This window comes from Plodia interpunctella, chromosome 15 (genome assembly GCF_027563975.2).
Source record: "Plodia interpunctella isolate USDA-ARS_2022_Savannah chromosome 15, ilPloInte3.2, whole genome shotgun sequence".
Taxonomy (NCBI): domain Eukaryota; kingdom Metazoa; phylum Arthropoda; class Insecta; order Lepidoptera; family Pyralidae; genus Plodia; species Plodia interpunctella.
This window is the reverse complement of record NC_071308.1, coordinates 7,542,569-7,562,773: the sequence shown is the minus strand read 5'-3', so window position 1 is coordinate 7,562,773 and position 20,205 is coordinate 7,542,569. Positions and strand designations below refer to the sequence as shown.

Sequence of the window (20,205 nt, the reverse complement as noted above, 5' to 3'; positions counted from 1 at the left end):
TTGGTAAATGTAATCGAATACTAGAAACATTTAACGTCTTTTTTTCAAAATATCACTTTCAAAAATTGCATAAAAACCGCTTCGTTTTTCATTAACTATGTTATCAAATGAAGCAGGTAATTGACATTAAATCTATTGATACATAATTATGGTTCATGTAGCGGTCATCTGCGGCGAAAAAGCAGCTTTAATAGATGCGAAAATCTGGTTTATTTTCGACGAAATTTCCGACTAAATATATATTATCAAAAGACGGTAACCCTGCCTTGCGGTCCGTGCGTTACGCTGAATAAACTTAAGTTGTGTCTAATTGAATTAGATGCGGTCCTTTTGGCTCGGGGCGGTAGGACTATCGTCTTAGAAAAACTGGATCGACCCGGATATAATCGGTCCGATATATCGAGCGGGTGATGATAACCCTACATCGGGTATCTGGAAGGTTAGACAACACATTTTTTGCGTCACATTTTTGCATCAACCTATCCAAATTTTAATTGTAAAGATTGATTTATATTTAGAAATAGCTAAACAAGTAATTGTTAACCGATATAGCGTTCGTATATTCTATTTTATCACGGCCATTATTTCGCTCCATGGCCCTCGATACCTCTAGTTACCTGCGAACAGAGGGTTAAGCCCCGCGCCCTTGCTCGCACTTTATTTGTCCGTGAATTCAATTAATGGGCGGCTGGTGGAGAATCCAAGATGAAGGTACGGGGAGTAGGTCATTTTTATTGATTGACTAGCTTAGTATTTGCTCGCGTTTTCTAGTTGAATAAATTAATTGATTACATGTTTTTATGTTTTTATTCACTTGAAACTAACATACTTAATATTAAATTACTTAGTAGATGCTTTTATGAATGTAAACTTTTTTAAATATTCTAAATAAAAGTCGGATGTTAACTACTGGGTGTTTTACCCTATTCCACTAAATTAAACACGATTATATCGAGACAAATTATTTTTTAAAAATTATCATCTACTATTTCATCCCTTTTCCATTCCCTTTTAAAAAAATCGTTCTACTAAATCTCAATGGATACGTACGTTTCGTACGCAATATGTCATGCAATACATAGAACAATTTGAATATAATGACGGTATAGTATGGTGAAACCTGGATATTGTACAGATAATAGGCTGCTATTATTTTGCACCACTGGGTGCAAAGGGTCACATGACCTTTACTGGGGTCGATAGCTTTAGGTAAGTCAGTTACGCATATGTTGATAAATTACATGATAGATTGATTTTTGTAGATGAGATCTATTTCCTGAGGACCATTTTTGATGTGATCAACACTAGTCCATACTTGGTTTTGGGTGAAATAATAATAGAACAGAAGGACCAATCATCCGTTTGAGGCCAGATTCACACGCAGTCGAAGTTTATTGTACAAATTTTACGGAAATTACTATCGTTTTTTTATTCGGTGGAGATTTGCGTTGAAACCTTCGAAAAATATTGGAGTTAATTGATGAAATGAACTCTTCTTGCATGAGAATCATAATTCTGGTGCAATTGCGCTGGCGTCGAACAAAGAAAATAGGAAGGTAAATAATAACTACCTAGGTGCTCTAGAAGGAACACATTTTAGTTCTCCAATAGCACCAAACCTGTGCTCGCAACTAAACCTAGGTGCTATTCAAAACGGTGCAATTCGAATTGGTGCGCAATACGCTACACCTAAAGAAACAACCGACATTTGTATTTCCTATCCGAAACGTTTTAGTGCAAACGCCACATTGTCGAGAAGTGTATCAAAATACTACATACTGAAGCCTGTGTGTGACGTACTTCTCTGAATCGAGCCACAAGGACTTAAGGACTCTTGTGACGCCTCACGTGTGTGCTTACCTTGGGATCCAGTGAATGCTCCACCTTGTAGTGGGTAAACATTCGTTGAGTATAGGAAGAACTTCCTTTTGTAACAAACATAAAAAATAGTTTCCATATCATTTTCTAACTTAATAGTACGATTGTTTGTTGTACAGACTTGAAGCCGTGGTGGTTCAGTAGTTAGGACGCTAGTCTAAGATCTGAAGGTCTCTGCTGTCGATGAAACATTAAAGTTTATGCTTTTTCTTTTAACACCAATATGTAGGTACTAAAGGTTTTTTGAAAACTGTTCTATTTAATATTTCAAGAAAATAGAGCATATTCGTATCTAAAACTTGATATAAAAAATACAGACTAAGAAATGTGGAATTCAGTGACCGTTAAGCAAACACTTTCTCATACAATACCAACGGGTGCAAAGAAGCTTCGAGGTGTGTTCATACCTTATGAGAATAACTATGTAAATATTTCCATGTAGCATGTAATCTCTCGTTAAGTATGAAGGAATTCCCTTTACTACGACTACGCGAAAATTTTAAAGTATACATTTTCCGGTGTCGCAGTCAAAGTAATTGAAAACAAAATGTACTTACTTAAATAAAATGCTTCTAAGAATTTTGTTAACGCCGCGAGAGAGGACCCTTATGACACTTTACGTGTCTCTGCTTAAAGTAAATTTTTGTTTATTTATTAATATACCATTAAAGTATGTAAATGGTTTTAATTTTAACATAGATTATCACGTAAACACTTGAAATATAATAGTAAAAAAAAATTCACTGGTGTTTCTAATAATATAAGTAAGGGCCTTCGAATAGTCATCCAACTAAAAATTTGTCATTACTCAATAGAATATCGACGAGGATATAATAGAAAAACGACGAGGATCGGGTCAGCTTTATATAATAATTTGCATCAGGTTGCTTATATATAAAAGAAAATATATAATGTATAAGTTATTATAATGCAATGTTTGTGTATAAAATGAAATATATAATTATAATGCAACATTTGTGACGTCCCCTGTACCCACTGTCATACAAGCCCCATATATTTTTTGTTTTTGACACATGGAAAAAAAGTCTCATCTGACTTGATACTCTATTCAGATGGAAGATTTTATCGATATATCTGTGACCTCACTATACGACATCTTCCCACACCTAAGCTTGCAGACACCTAAGTATTTAATTCACATTTTCAGTAAACACGACCCGGTTGCTGTGGCGTCTTTACAATTTAATTGTAACATAGCACTTGTAGCTGGGAAACATCAAATATTCAGGTGCGGTGGGCGGGCGACGATCAAGATGCTTTGTTCTGTCTTATTATGCGTGTACAATTTGTTGATTAAAATATATAAATATATATAGAGAGAGATAAATACATTAATATCCTGTCGTTTCCTAAATCTAGAAAGATATGTGCAAAAGGATCAAAGATCGACAATTCTTCGGTAAAAGCCGTAATTTTTATACAGTCAATTCGATTTTACGCTTTTTTATTTCTGAATTTTCAGTTGATCGCATTCTGAATTCATTCGGTTCAGTCATGTATAAGATAGACCGGGGAGTCGGGAAGTAGATTAGAAATGTTCCCTTTGTTGACCTTGTTACTACTATGTAATATCGATACTACCAGTAGTAATACCGTAATTTTTTATTTCCCTTAATACTCCAGTATAAAATTTTTAAAAGGGAAAATTAAAAAGCCCGTGATACTACTATCTCATCTGGATTCTCTCTCGTCCTCTTTTGTGATTACGAATCAATACTGTTCAAACCGAGAACAAATTAAATATTAGCGCTAACATAGTGTTAATATTCGCTTGACATTTATCAATAAGTATTGTTTTAACTGTTAGTCAAGTATGTCATTCTGGTGGTACTTGCTAATTGTTATCATTCGTCGAGTGTTGAATCTTTGTCTTAAGATTATGTTATAGGCGATGTTCGTATGGGTCAAGTTGTGATCTCGCATAGAATTAAAGTTTATTAGCGTAATAATATACATACAGGTATTGGTTCTGCAAAGGTACAAAAATATAAAAAAGGTAGGCATAACACAGCAAAACAATCTTCAAAAGATATTGTGCAATAGTGGAAATACGTTTATGAAAACGACTAAAAAATCTCACAGGTTTTTGGTGATTCGTGCATTTCCGAAATAGAGCAGACAGTGAAATTTACTACAAAGAGAATCGTTGCATCGCAAAGAAAGTGCACCAGTACCATTCTACACATTTCAAATTCACACAAAGAAATAATATTTCGAGTGTCTACAATGTAGGTAGATAAGGTTGTAATTCCCGTAATTTCTGAACTAAATCTCGCAACTGACATTTAAATGTGTAGTTGTGTAGTGCAACCCACTAATATCAAAACAATTACTATTCCCACGTAAAACGTATCATTTGAATCGTAATTGCAGTCCTTAAGTACTGTTTCGCGTTTTTATTTTCGAAGGTCAGTCGGATAGGGTTGTTATAAAACTATTATGGCGGACGTTAAGGTGTAAGTTACAAGAATTAGTCTAATAATATTTCTGAATATCCTAAAATGTATATTAACAATAACGCTGAAAAAATAAATATGTATGTAATTAAAAAAAGTAAACGTATATGTTGGATAGGATACTATATTATTTATTCCAGGTGTCTTAAAAGAACGCAACCACGAATCATGGATAAACTAAGCATTTCATTTACGGAAAAAATATTATTACCAAAAAGTCAAATAAACAAGCAGTCAACAATAATTAACAAATAACTGATGTATTGTTTCAAAATTACACATTTAAGGCGTTGAAATAAATACTGCAAAGGAATTTAATGTTGTAAGGAATTTGGCTTGAATTTATTTTATTTCGGTGGTCACAACAAACAGCCAGGCTCCATGATATTATTTTTGCCACCGCGTTCTCTTCCACTTTGGACCACACCCCCAAACTGCCGCTAAACGCCCCCCGTCTCCAAGTTTACGTTTCGCATCACGTACTGCCGTCGATGGCCCTCGAAGGAGAGCCATTCCTCCCATCCGTTTATAAGTATTCAATGGTGTTCAGACTGAGGCATTGGTGCGAGTTTCCCTTTCGCTATCGAATTGTTTCACAGTAAGAATCAGTCAACCAGAAGGGTTAGTGCGGGTTAACATTTCACTTCGCACCATCGAATCGATTCGAAGTGAGACGTAGTAGAGGGCCCGTAGTACGGGGTTGATATTCACTGTTCACTATCCAATCTTTTCACAGTGAAACGCAGCTAATCAATCACATAGCAGTAGGGTTGTCGTCGCGTCACAATGCTACAATAGTGCAGCATTGTGAATTGTTAACTGTATCTCATTGCGAAAAATGCAATTTTATTCATTCAGTCAACTACTTCATTTGTCTTGTTCGTAATTGTATCTTGTCTTTGATGCAATACTAATTACTTAAGTCAGGACCCTCAATAAATTTGCCAGACTGAAAAAAATATTGTGACTAACTTAGCAGAATTACCAAAGTTGATGTTTGCATGTTGTTGTGTGAATCAACAGAACAAACAAAAAATGCGGTTGACTGCATTTCACTGTAAAAAGTTTCGATAGTGAAAACTTAATTGCATATTCGCATGGTCTCTGTTGTCTGGTGTTTCCGAAACTCCAGAATAGGCATTCGCGCAAGAATGCTGTTTATCCCAGATCCCTACTTTGTACATAAGATTTTATCTGTTATAGTTTTGTCGCCTTGGTAACTGTGTTCATTGTTATTTATGGGATTGTAAATGGTTAACATAATATGTTATGTTTTGACATCGATTTACAAATTGAAAGTCTTTCGTAGAGAACTCTCAGTAGTATATCAACTGAAGAGTTATCGTATATCAGAAAATATATTTTTATTATTTCCTTTTTCTATTTAATTCCATCTGCTCTTGTGGTTATTTTGATACGTTTTTGTTTTCAGATATAGTCGTTTTGAATCTAGAATATTTTGATATGTAGTAATTATGTTAGGTTAGCGTAGACGGAAAAAAACCTATGCCCAGCATTGGGTCATTGAGGGCAGATGACGATTAATTATGCTCCTTAATAATTATGATATATCTTGATACATAGTCTTTGTGATATATGTACTTGCCCATTCTGATACGATTCGTTCAAAATTCTGGTTCAGTAATCCCGTAACTTTTTGATCTTATATCTTCAAAAGTACGTCTTAAGTAGCGCGAATTCTTTCTCGCGTCACTAGAAAATCCCGCAGAATACAGTCTCCATTTCCGAGCAAAAACTGCTTCCAACAAGACGTGTCACGGTGTCAGGCTAGTCTTAAAAACTAAGACAGAGAGACGTGACAACCTTAATTGCGCATAGCAGAGCAAAAAACCGGTTTATTACGCTCTGCAAATGAGAGCAGTCGACCTATTTGGACAGGGCTGCTTCTTGCATGTTTTAGTTATGAATGTTGTATAAATCTTGTATATATTTCTGTAAGAGATCTTGTATTAAAATTTCAATTATCATTATCAAAAAAATTCGACAGAATCAGCGTTGATCAGCGACGTCCTACGGCTGACGTACGGTTCTAGAAAATAAAATGTTTAAAAGATTTGTAAATATGTAGATAAATATAAAAACTCACATATATTTAACTTAAATACTTATAATACTATATTACGGAACCTTCCAGAATATTAAATAACAAATAAGAAACTATTATTATAAAAGCATTGAGAGTTTTTATGAAATTTAAATGGCTCCAAGTTTTTGTTGCTAACGACTTGGGCAACTTAACGGCATTAAAGCGTTTGCTTGACGACAGGCGGCCATTTAAAATTATAAATTTTCCATTGCCATACCGAAACTTCCGTAATTTTCACCAGTGCATTTGTACATTTCAAAAGTTTTGTATTTATTATTGTAATTTTACTGATTGCATATCTTTTGAGTTATAGTAAAATAAGAATATACCTTCGTATATTATGACTAGACATAATTTAAATAAATAAAAGCTTTTAAAAAATGATTTTTTAATATTAAAAAGACGAGAATATGCTGTTTTCATTTTGTATGAAGAAATGAAACTGAATATATTGTGTGGGTTACATTTTTGGAAAATATGTTTCCATTGAAACATAGGTTAATACTGTCTTAATGCAAGTAAAATGATAAGCGTGTTGAAATATTCATGCTTTGAATATAATTTATTTAAATACCAAAAAATATAAGTATGATAAACATAAAGGTTTGTATGGGAAATCCACGCTCATCATGCCCTTTATATCTAAAAATATCTACTATACTTAACTTACTATTTAAAATCTAGGACATTCATGTTTTGATTCTAACAATTATATCTATTCATAATAATGAGATGAAAAAAATCTGGTATCGAGCGGGACAGCTCAGTGGTCAAGAGCATTGTCCCGCATAGACAGGGGCCCGGGTTCAATTCCCGCTCGATACCAGAATTTTTTCATCTCATTATTATTTTCAAAAATAAGTTAAACAGCATGTGTTACATGTATAACAAATCCAATTAAATATCTATTCAAACTTCCACTTTGGAAATTCTGCTAAAAAGTTCGTAGTTCAATGGATAAATAAATATATATATACTACAGTTTGCATATTGCATTAGAAATGGAATCATATCTACCAGGCAATACAAATAATAAAAGTATGTAAGTAAAGATCGCCTCCCTATCGGCCACCACATTCGCTCAGGCCACACACTTGCAACATAAATCATATGATTTGTTTTGCATCATAAAGAAAGCAAAGACTCTATAATGCGACAGGAAATATGATTCACGGTTGCTGGTTATTCCCAGAGAGGTGGATCAAATTATTTATGGTACAGAATGCACATACGTTTCTGATTTTAACCCCCTACGACAGAAGGAGGGGAGTTATAACTTTTACGTGTCTCTGTACCTATCTGTATGTCTGTACTTGGATCGATTTCGATTTTCTTTTTTTGTTTTATTTGAAAGGGAATTTAATCAAGAGTGTTTTTAGATATGTTTGCAAAATGTATGTTCTACCGTTCGGAAATCGTCAGCTCATTTCTAGCATATGAGAAGATGACAAAAACTTCGGGGCCGGGGGTTTCTTAAATTTTACATTTAATATATATTTATATTACAAACTTGTATGACTCCACAATGACGTTCCACGAGAAAAGGTACCTTATGGTGAGAAGTCGCTTAAGTCGTTTCATTTACCCATTTTTTATTGTCGTAAGCGTCTACCCATATTATTTTCAAAGTCAAATTCAAATTCAAAATCAAAATTCTTTATTCAATTTAGGATGATATACATCACTTATTGACGTCAAAAATTACTTAAACTAAGTCTACTGCCGGCTTCCAAAGCGCAGGTGAATAAGATGCGGCGCAACAAACTTCACCGCAGCCTTTTCTCCAAGGACGTCAATTAACAAATATAGGTCTTATACATATATTAAAAAAGTGTAACAACGAATTAAAACATTATAAAACGTAATTATAACTCGGACACCTTTAACAGCTAACGATCGAAGAAACGTCTGTTTGTCACTAGAAATTTGTTTGTTTGTCAGAAATACAAATTAACAAACAAGCAATGAGGTCCATAGGTTACCTAAATTACTTAACTGAATCGATCCGACCAAATAAGATATTCTGTATCCTTCATACTTTACGAAGGTACTCAACTTATTTCAGTACATTTTCCGACTCCAGTTCAATACGGCATTACCGGCTTCGGACCATCAGTTCAGTCTAGGTAAAATCTGATATCGGAAATGTTCGCAGTGGCTGTGTCTGACACTTGTGGAGTTATTCCGACTGGCTTCCATTAGGCTTGGAGAAAAAGAGACGTAGTGGTTTGCTATAAGAAATGCGGGGTTGACGTCTTTGTGGTGGCTGTGTGATGTACGGTTTTGAGTGTAAAACGGATTTAACTGTAACAGACATCGCTTGATTACACAAGATTCCACGGGTAAAGGCACCATATGGTCGATTTTAGTAACGCATATTTCTGTAAACTGCTACTCAAAAACTATACGTATTAAGAATAAAAATACATACAAATCGATTTTATTAACGCATATTTCTGTAAACAACTACTCAAAAACTATACGTATTAAGAATAAAAATACATACAAAAATACTATCTTGTACATACGTACGGGCTAATGGCGCAATGGTTAGCGCGCTCGGCCTGTAATAGTGGCAGTTAAGACACGCTCACAATGGTCAGTCATTGGATGGTTGACCAAAAATTGATGAAAATGAATTTTATATAATTTGAGCTCCTCCGTACTTCGGAAGGTACGTTAATCCGTTGGTCTCGGTTGTATTTGCGGTCTTCTAAACCTGCCTACCTATCCGCAATAGGCCAGGGGTCATGATGGCTCATACTCCTTATCCATCCATAAAGAAGGTCTGTCTGTGTGTTATGTGCAATAAAGTTCCAATACCGACAAGAATCTCGCGGTGCCTCGTCCATCATTTCGGCCATACTTTAAGGTAGTTAAGAAAGCCCACTCTATCATTGTTCGTTAATCACTGTGTCAACAAACTATACATAACGTACAAGTTCGCGTGACTGTCTGTCCGGACGTCCAATTAAGTTTTCTCCAGTGATTAATGTCTCTAATATCTGTTCCGCTCAGTTTCTGAACTGTCGTCTTTTTGTCCACCGGAATTGGACTTCAGTTGGGTAGAAATTGGAAATTTTTATACAACAACAGCGTTTAGTGTCGGAGTTTAGAATTTTAAAACTTAACTAGTGACCCGTCTCGGATAAAAACAACGAAAAATGAAATGAAAGGATAAGTAAATGAGATTATGCCAATCAGTAGAACTTTCCAGTCATTTATTAATTGACCGAGCGAGCAAAGCGAGCGAGGTCTTGGGGCAAAAATACATTTTTTGTATATACATATGTGTGTATGTTTGTACACGATAACTTTCGAACCGTACGCGTTGGTCTGATTTTGATGAAATTGAAAAGGTATGTAGGATCTATCAATGGAATTTTTAAGTGCGTGGGGCATCAAAATAGGTTAGTTAAAGCCGTTTTCGAAATATTCACAACTTTGTAAAATCTCATCAAAATTTATTGTATTCGCGAGGTCTACGTTCGCGGCGTATGTAAGGATACTAAATTACAAGTACAGTAGGTATCTTTTGTGTTACACATAAGTTGTTTGAAAAACACAATTGACGAATTCTGACGTCTGTGTTTTAATAAATTAGTAGGACACATACCAAAGTATAATATTATGTAGTATATTACATTTTTGTCTTTATTGTGGAAGATAGAAGAGAGGCCAGTTACATTTGTAAAATATAGATGGCGATGAGAATTTCATGGTTAAAATTACGCAACTGACTCACCCAGTAGCAATTTCCCGATTTTCACACTACCATAGTTGTAGTGTGAATTACTATGTCATAACGTAAGTCAACTTTGTTTTCATAAAGTCGTGAGGGTCCAATAATATGGATATAGAATAAGATAGTCCAGAAGAAAACTTTGGGTTTCAGACAAATCTTTACTACAATTAAAATTGTATTTTCTTCACCAATTTCATTCGCCTTACCTTTTCCCATTCTTCCGGGGTGGGCAAAATGTCTTCTCCCCTCCCTCCACTCCTATTTTCTTCACTAGGACCCATAAAATATTTCTACTTTGATACTAGTGAGAATACCTATCACGTTTTTATCCCTTAAGGAGTAGACAGAGCCATAAAATGTCGTTTTATTGTTGAATTATTTAGTGATCGGTTACTAGTTTAGCGTCTATGATGACCTCGGTGGCGCAGTGGTAAAGTGCTTGCCTCTGAACCGAGAGGTCCCGGGTTCGAATCCCGGTATGGTCATGATGGAAAATGTTCTTTTTCTAATTGGCACGGGTCTTGGATGTTTATCTATATATGTATTTGTTATAGAATATAGAATCGTTGAGTTAGTATCCCATAACACAAGTCTCGAACTTACTTTGGGGCTCGCTCAATCTGTGTGATTTGTCCTAATATATTTATTATTATTATTTATGTGAAAAATCTCTTTTCCCTTGATGGACTTATCTGTACGGGATGAGGAGTCGATGTGATATTTTATGTTTTTCGTTTGCTCTCAGCGTAGAAACGAAAAAAACTTGTAAAATAGAATTATTTCCGCAGGAATCTTCAGTGTAATATCTAATGGATGTAAATTCAGTATTAGCATTTCGATCGGAATCGCTGTTTAATCGCGGAGTACTTATGTACTTATCCGCTTAGCGGCAGTTCAAGGAGATCAGGGATTAAGTGTGCCATATCCCCGATCGTACCTTGTTTGTTCAGCATTGTTTTTCTTAGTTCCGCACTAATTGGCACGAGTTTTTTGACAGTGGTACCTTGTAAACACATGTTTATATCAGCACATCAAGCTTACAAATCCATTGCAAATTGCGTAAAGATCCATGTAAGAGTAACTTGACGTGCCGTCGACTGTACCTGAATGAATTTGATGCTTAATAAGTCAATTTCTTATAAATCCACCTGAGTTTAAATAAAAAAGCTGAACGCATGACGTAATTATTAAACTTACTATAAGGATTTCCCTGTGGTAAATATTTTATATATTTTTTTGTTTCAGTATTCAGAACGTAGATGTCCAAAGAAAAGAAAATATGACCAGTTATAATGTTATGACTTATAAATGCTGAACTTTGGACAGGATATATGTAGTTATAAAAAAATACGTAATATAGGACACGTATAATAGTGTCTGTTACTTTAACATATAAATCAATGAGTAAAATTAAAAAGAAATTGGCGACATCAGACTTACAATGAACTGAAACATGTAATGTCTCGAAGTATAAAAAAGTTTTCGCGCGAAAATCAGTCGGCGCGACAAAAGGCAATTTAGTCGTTTAGTCGTTTGCCTACATTCCCAACTACGAGGTGACAATGTCGTAGTCGACTTAGTTGCGTAATATCCAGACTTCGCTCCCTCTTTACGGTTCATTTGGTATGAAAGTTTCCCTATAAAATTATTTTGCTTATACACGTCCCTGTATGCGTAGTGTTTTTGGTTAAACTTTTTTTATTGCAATTTCTTGAATGTATTACAATGTATGTAAGATTCTAATACACGTTTACATTGTGTCTTTCTAGATAGATTTATTTCGCTGTGCCAGCAAGTTAATCAATTAGTTTTTTCCTTAGATTTTACAAGTTTTAAATAAGAATATAGTGTAGTTAATAAACCAATATGGTTTATAAAATAAATAAAATAAATAAATAACTGTTTATTTCGGACTTATAAAATCCATAGAATTGTTAGTAACATCAAGATACTTATCGACTATGTTAGTAAATATATCTATTTATGTTTATGATGAACTAAATAATTTAGTAACATCACGCAATAGTATAATAAAACTAGAACATAATTTATCACTACTAACTAAAACTAATTTGGTGTAATGGCAACGGTGAACGGCTGAGATGCCACGGCATCACGGCAACTAGGAATTGTCAATTATCATTCAAATTAGGTGTGTTATACTCGTATTTTGATGTTGCAACACTAAATATTTGGTATTGTGTTTTAATGGGTTCTGAGCATACGCGTATTAATAATATTTTTTTTATTAAGACAACGTAATACATACCTATAACGAATAGACAAGATAGAGATATTGTTTTAGAGTTTATTTTGGAATGTCCACATTGTCTCGAAAAATTACCAAATATTAGGATCTCACCTGTCCATGGTTCTGGAAGCCGTGTCGCCTCGCGATATCATCCACGACATGCGGACCTGAGGGCACGTGTACAGCGAACTGATTGTGGTACATGGACTCAGGTACAGCTTGCAGCACGTGAAGCGCAGCCAGCAGCGCCAGCGCGCGCCATGACGCCACCATGACACCCGTGTGACGCGACACTAACAGCACAACGACATCTGTCGACCACTTCACAACACTACGCACTGACTAGTCTTCGTGATCCAATGCACTTGCATCCCAACGTTACCTGTGGACAACAAGTTTTTTTTTTTTTACAAAAAAAAATTTTGATAGAAGTTTATATTGTGGTCAAAAACATATTATTTCATTCAACGCATAACAAAAAAACTAATAAAACTTTAATAATTTAGTGGATCTGTGTACTATTACAAGACAGTTTTTATAAAATGTATCTCGTGTGTTGTACAATCTATCAATTTCGATTAAACAATACACAAACATTCATACTTTCGCATTTCCAATATTAGTAGGAAGTAGGAAGTAGGATGTATGTAAAGGGGAAAATCAAAGCGAAAGGAAATTGAAAATAAGAGGCATTGCATACAAAGTAAAACGTCACAATATCAATGTTTTATCAGGAATACCAGTATATTTTGGGAAATACTACCAGGTATTGGTTACGGAATACGAGCAGCTTTCAAAAACTACAAACACAAAGTTTGTAGTTTTCAGTTTGTAGTTGTCAGTCTTCCATAACTAGTGAGTTATGGAAGAGGCAATAGGCCTCCCTTTAATATACCAACTTTATCTTGCTGTGTGGTCATCCAGATACAATAAACCAGCAATATTGTTTACATCATCTAGCTAGATGATAGGCAATAGGCCTCCCTTTAATATACCATGACATGATGATCCAAGAAGAAAAAGAAAAAATAAATTTAATATACATAATAAAATAAAAAATTAAATGAGATAGTAAAAACTCGAGAAATGGCATAACTTCTAAAAAAATTAAAATTTATAGATTGTTGCGCGTTGATATACTGTTTTTTATTACGACAACAACAATATAAGAAGGTTCAATTGAAACTCATATTACAGGTGTTAAAAAATTTAAATTAGGCTTTGAACGGCTTAATTATAAAGCCCGCTCTAATTGTAACGGCCACCGCTCTCGAAACACAAAAGGCGAGAGATATTAAATTTTAATAAAGAGTAATACCCGCCAGGATGCTGGCTTTATTTAGCTAGCTTTATTTTTTATGTTCGCCATAAATACAAGGGAAATTGGGCTACGATAAACATATTTGTGGGGCGGGCAAATCACGCGCCGGATGAAACGCAATAAGCGGACGCACAAACGCGAACAAGTTAAAAAAATCCGCACGAAATCCCGAGATAATCCAGATAAGCCACGCGGGCAAAGTATGAAAAGCCTGACCGTGAATATATCATGGATATTTATGAAATTTTATTTGGGCTTCCATCCGGCGAAGTAAAAAAAAAAACCTTCGGACGGAATTCTTTGCCGCACGTCAAAGCCGTTTTAATAGATTCTTAGATATCGTTGTGAATATTTTAAAAGGCACTTAAGGTCCGTCTAGTTATCCTGTTAAAATGTTGGGTGGATCAATTACGCGATAAGCATTTTAATCTCGATGGTGTTGTAATTTTGTTTTGTTATTGCGTTGTGTCAAGAAGCGGCGTGAGGACGGTGCGATAAGCATGCACACTCTGAAAAGTTATTAACAGTTAAACAGATTAGATATTATCTTAAAATTCTCATATCAATATTTTTTATTACTGGAATGAAAATACGGTTGCCTGATGGCATGTATATGCTTACCATCAGGCAACTGTATTTTCATTCGCCTCTTACGCTACAAAAAATGCACTTCGAAAAAAATGTTGGAGCAAAAATCATCCGAGTTTCAGACGTTATCCTCGAAGCGCCTTTAAATAATTTCGGAGAAACATCTCTATTACAAAAACACATCTCCACGGAATAAGTTATCACATTTGTTCTCGTCACTCCACAAATGAGCTCAGCGCAGCACAACAGCACAGAATTACGACACAAACTTCAGCGAACTTGTACAGTCAACAGCACAACAACTCATCCAAACTCGCCCCTATCGCCTCCGCATAGAGCCCAAAAAGGTAACTCGGGGAAAGTTCCCGTACACCTAGAGGAAGTTGGCTTGGACTGAATGCCTAGCTACTTGGATTTACGCTGGAAACTTACTTGGATCCTTAATTTAAGGTTTGAGTTTATTTGCTTTGTATGTTTAACTTTCTTGCGTTGAATAGCAAAATAATTTTGTCTAAAGTATATGTGGCGCATATGCTGCGTCACTTTGCTTAACATACTCGCTCTTCCATGACGTCTTTTTTCCTTGCCGGTAAGCACCGCATTACTTCAACGTCCACATTTATTCTCTACTTTACGCACAGTCTTCGCAATGAAAAGCTTCCGCTATAATTGAGAAAGACAGATGTCTAAGCCAAACTAAAAGTCTGTACTTGCTACAAGTATCTCATTAAGAACGGAAATACACATGACAGTAGTTTACACAGTTGGATGCCAGCTGCCGCCACGTGTAATTGTTAACACATGCAAGTCGCTAACATATCTATAGTCAAGACATGTTTCATCATGCCATATACTGGCATGCCAGCTACTTGCCCGTTTTACTTACGTGTGGAGTTACACATACAAATGCCCTAAAGATCGGCGAATCTTAATTGTAATTGAAAATGACTTAACTTGGTTATATCGTATTCTAAATCAAAACTCAATTTATCACCTACAAATAGTTGTCTACTGGGACATCTTAAGTTAATGAAGAGATTGAATCTACCGATTATTTTAATCGATCTGACACAACATATAGACACAACATTTAAGCGACAAAGTTATAAATAACTAACAAAAATGGTTCGTCTAAATGGTTAGATGATTAATTTTTATGCGAATGATTATAAAAATCCTCTTATTATATTTTTAGAAACACAAGTAAAAATATGTACTGCAAAATTGCCAATGCTTTCAAAGATATGACAAAAATAAAAACACACATTATTGGACTCGTCCAAATTCTCCATACTAAATGATATTCTAACGTGACACCATTATTGAGTAATACAAAAAAAGCATATTTTTGTGGACAGCAAAAGAAAATCGTATCATCAAATGGACCCTACGTTCAACAACAACCATTGTAAATATCCGATGAAACATCAAGATGCTACAAACTGTACAAATACGGTCACCGGAATTGTTTTAATTATAATGTGTAGTTGATACGATTGGACGCTATTTTATAAGCTACCTATATTGTAATATGACTCAAAGTTGTTTAATGAAAGTTGGGATAATTTAATCTATAAAAAATACAGCGAATCATATCACCGCACTGCAGATTTCGGTAGCAGTTTTACGTTTATGTCACTCTGCTAGATGTCCCCGCCAGAGATATGATTTGGGGAATTTTAATATCCTGTTTAACAAAGATACCGTCTCGCATCCGATATATCCCATATTTTGTCGAGTTAAATACACGAGGGGCGCTCCCTCAAGTGTGCCGCGAGATCTTGGAAATAATAGCGATCTGATACAATCTTGATGGAATATTTTTTGATGTTTAAAACGAAGGGCGTGTAGGAAAGTGTTATAGTGGGTATTTTACATGTATTGTACTTTATACAATTACAATTTTTTACATTACTACTGACAGAAGAGTAAAATACACATTGCTGCACTGAATCCAGGTACGAAAACATTCACGAAAAATTAAATGGATTACATTTAGAAGTCATGAAGGCAATGTTTAATATCGCTCAATTTAAGCCTAACAAACACAACATTCGCTTTATTCTTATTAAAATGATGTCAACAAAGCTAATTCGCTGGAAAAACAAAAGGCATGCGCTTTCCATAAATTGGTGGGTGTTAGCCGCTGTGGGACGGTATTTAAAAGGGTCTGTCCTGCCCTGTCTTTATTATTCGGTCCCACGGAATGTTTCTATTAGCGCGCGATATAAGGACATAAGGATGCTTTGGACATAAGGATGCTTTGTGAACAGCCAAATTTTTACAACATTCAAAAAACAACGTATTTATTGACTTTCCATGCTAAGTCTGATCTGTTAATATATATGAGAAAGAAAAAATATACATATTTTTGGATAAACTTCACATTGTCATACAAAATTTTAGCACAATATGATTACAAGATTCCACTCGAACATAGTCTCCCTCATACATACAAGATACATTGCAAGTTAAAGAAAAACGGATTAATCACGTCTCAAATTATCGACGGAGATTTTCCACGTTAGTTTTAATCAAATAAAGTAGGCCTACTTTAAAGTTTACTATATAACTAAACTGATTAATCAACAAATCGTACAATACTGAGACTTTACATTAAATATGTAAGTCCATTAATAAACAAATATTCAACTTGTCAGATATAATAGACTTCTAAAATAATGGCGAATTCGGCGAATAAACCTCAAAACTTATTTAGCTCTGACATTGAATAGTGTCCACGAAATTCAAAATTCTGCGCTAATTTACGAGTATTTTGAACTGGAAAATTGTTCGTTATTATGTGACCCACCCTAATTAGCGAGTGTCGTTGCATTATCATACAAACTGCATTAAGCTATGCCGCTCGAGCGAGTACAGCCCGAAACTTTCCTGTTCTGCTGTTATATCAGAAATAATGACTAAACTTCTAACATTATATAGAGAAAATATTAGTTTTTGTTTGTTTGTATTGGTTACATGAAAAATGGCACAGGTATAATGCCAATCCGGTTAACTATTTTTAGGGATTCGAAGTCGACAGAGAACCCGCTAGTTTCAAGATATCGGTCCGTCCATCCTTCATACAAGAAATTTTACTACAAATAAGTAATTCATTAAGGTATTAATATACATACAAGAAGAAATTTCACTTTGGGGCTACATCAATCTGTGATTTGTCCCTACAAATTTAGCTATCCCGTAACTATATTTATTACTCATTACATATCAACAGAAGCCCTACTTACTTCGAAATTTCTACTCAAGCTAGGCGTAACTAGTTATCGATTGCATACTTACATTCGAAGCTCACATTTCCGAGAATTCTGGAGCAAATAAACCAACATAGAAGCCTTGGAGGGGAAACTTACAAATAGTTGTAGCTTCGACACGCCATACAGCCAACGGCAAAGCGCGATCATTCTTTAACTTTTTAAACTACGCCACAGCACTGTGGGATTTCGCCATAAGTTGAATAAAAAGTTATGCTATTCGCAAAAAGACAGTTTTGGAATAAATCTTGGCCATACGTTTATTGTTAAGGATGTTTTTACGTCGATGACGTTACTGCTGCTGGCTGTGCAGTAAACATTGCACAATGCAGTCATAACCTGAATTGGATTGGTTTTGGTATCTTTCTTAATATATTTACTAGCTGTTGTCCGCCATTAATAGTCCAAGGATTTTTTTGTGTGTGTTTCATTCCACGTAATGACCATGACCCTCAACCAACTCAAAATACGACTAAGAAGCATATTTTACTTACTTTTAAGTATATAAGCATAAAAAGAAAACAACAGCTAAAACTTATAAAAAGTTTTCCAAAATAATTAAACCTACTTCCAAACCAACACACAAAATCTTGAAATAATAAAGGAATGTGCTACCTACGGCTTCTGTGGAAATCGATCCCAAATAACATAACATAATTAACTTAATTTTATGTGTACAGAAAGAAGACAAAAGCTGACACAAAACTAGACTGGTTTCTATTCCAACACAATAAGATGATCATATAAACACAACCTTACCCACAACGATGTAGTGTAACATGATTTTTTGAACAAAGTAATACATAATTTGGCTATGGCGTTGTGCTTCTAATATTATATTGCCTGGGTAATTCGAGTGCAAAATATCACAGTCTTGAAATTTTTACACCATCAACTGGGCCGCAAGAAACAGTCGCTGGATCGATTTTTTTAAAATACTAACTAGTAAAAAAAATTACTCAATTTGTTTTTTTTTTCGAAGCAGTCATCGGAGCAATCAAAATTGTTACGTTGATAATGAAAAGTAGTTGATCTGTTTCAGTTGGTGGTCAGAGCGACAATCCTGAGACGCAGGTCTACGAGTACCTATGACCAAACTGCAGTCACGTGAAACCATAAACTAAAGAAGTATACGAAACCAGAGCGTAACCAGAGATAGTTGAGGGCGCAACCACACGCTAAAGACCAGAGGGAATATAAGTATAACACTAGCAGGCCTACCATCAACTTTTACAGAACGATTCCAATGCAACTCAGTTCAATTTAGGCACTTAAAATGAATCGCATTCATACTAAAAATTAAGTCGATGGTACGAATTTGCGATGCAGTTCAGTTTAGGTCGTAAAGTGGAACGCGTTAAGAGATGATGGTAAGCCCCCTGGTAACTCTTCCGCGTACGCCCTAGACGCAGTTTAAAGCAAACGAGTGAACACCTCAATAATTAGTCCGTTATTCGCAGCCGAGCATCGCGGCATGAATAAAACATCGTTTACGAAACACAAGTGCCATTACAACGTCCACTCTAACACGACCTCCCCTCCCCCACGCGTCGGTACCGAGAAATGAGCCAGAAGATTGTTGTCGAGAGATTCCTAGGGGTCTAACGTGGTTGGTTACGATTTACAGGGCCTTCGAGCACGAGGCAAATCAAACACGGCAGGCGCAAACAATCGGTGACGTGGCAAACATAGCCTACTATTAATACGATTAATTGGAATGTATTTAGCATTGAGCCAAAATATTAATTTATCTATTAAGTTTGCCTATGCTATTTTATGGAGCACATGAATGAATCATTATAACATTTTTTTTTAGTTTCACGAATCCGATAGCATGGTCAGATAAGGATGTTTTTTCAATACATTTATCTAAAGTTAAATATAGTTGTTAGACAACTTCGACACGCAAAGAATACATTTAATTATTATTATATTCTTAGATATAACCGGGGTTTTTTGGTTTGTCAAAATCTATCTAGATAGAGTATGAATAAAAATAATCGGTAAATTCAGTTCTGTTTACCCAATCAATTTGACGGTACTGTGCTTTCGGTGAAGTGTTTCTATCGCTGTAATAACCATGTTTCTTTTAAATATACGTGCTATTAACATTTATTCTTTCAAAAAATTTAATCGAATGACTGTTTTTTTGTGACCTTTAATCTTTTTAGAGGTCATGCTTATTATGCTTCAGCATATTTTCTTACAGATCTTCATCAAGCAGACATCATACCCACTACATAGTACCTGTTTATGTCCTTTTACATGTTATTTGCTGATTAATCTAAAGCTGACCAGGCAAACCTGAGCCATAATTCAGTTCAATCAAACTGCAGTTAACGCAGTCTGCAACTGCAATACGTAAACACACGAGTTGCAACACGGCATAACTCAATCGATGAAGTAAAATATTAACTCTCCCCGCCAGCTGAGGCGGCTGAGCAAACATGACGTCTAATGCGGTCACGGATTACAGATTAAGGAGATGTGTCAAAATAAATTAAATTTAATACCAATTTTAGACAACCGACATTGATATGTAGGATATACCTGTATTGTATTAATG

The 20,205-nt window shown here is 35.1% G+C and overlaps 1 protein-coding gene across 3 annotated transcripts in view; it reads right to left on the bottom strand.

Moving 5' to 3' along the window:
• The window catches only part of LOC128675990 (furin-like protease 2), a 242,316-nt gene that overhangs the window by 68,568 nt on the left and 153,543 nt on the right, over nucleotides 1-20,205 (bottom strand). For all 3 annotated transcript variants that reach the window (XM_053755869.2, XM_053755870.1, XM_053755871.1), the window contains exon 2: nucleotides 12,570-12,840. In XM_053755869.2, the coding sequence (XP_053611844.1) occupies nucleotides 12,570-12,731 (162 nt within the window). In that variant the 5' untranslated portion in view covers nucleotides 12,732-12,840. The remainder of the gene's footprint in view (nucleotides 1-12,569; nucleotides 12,841-20,205) is intronic.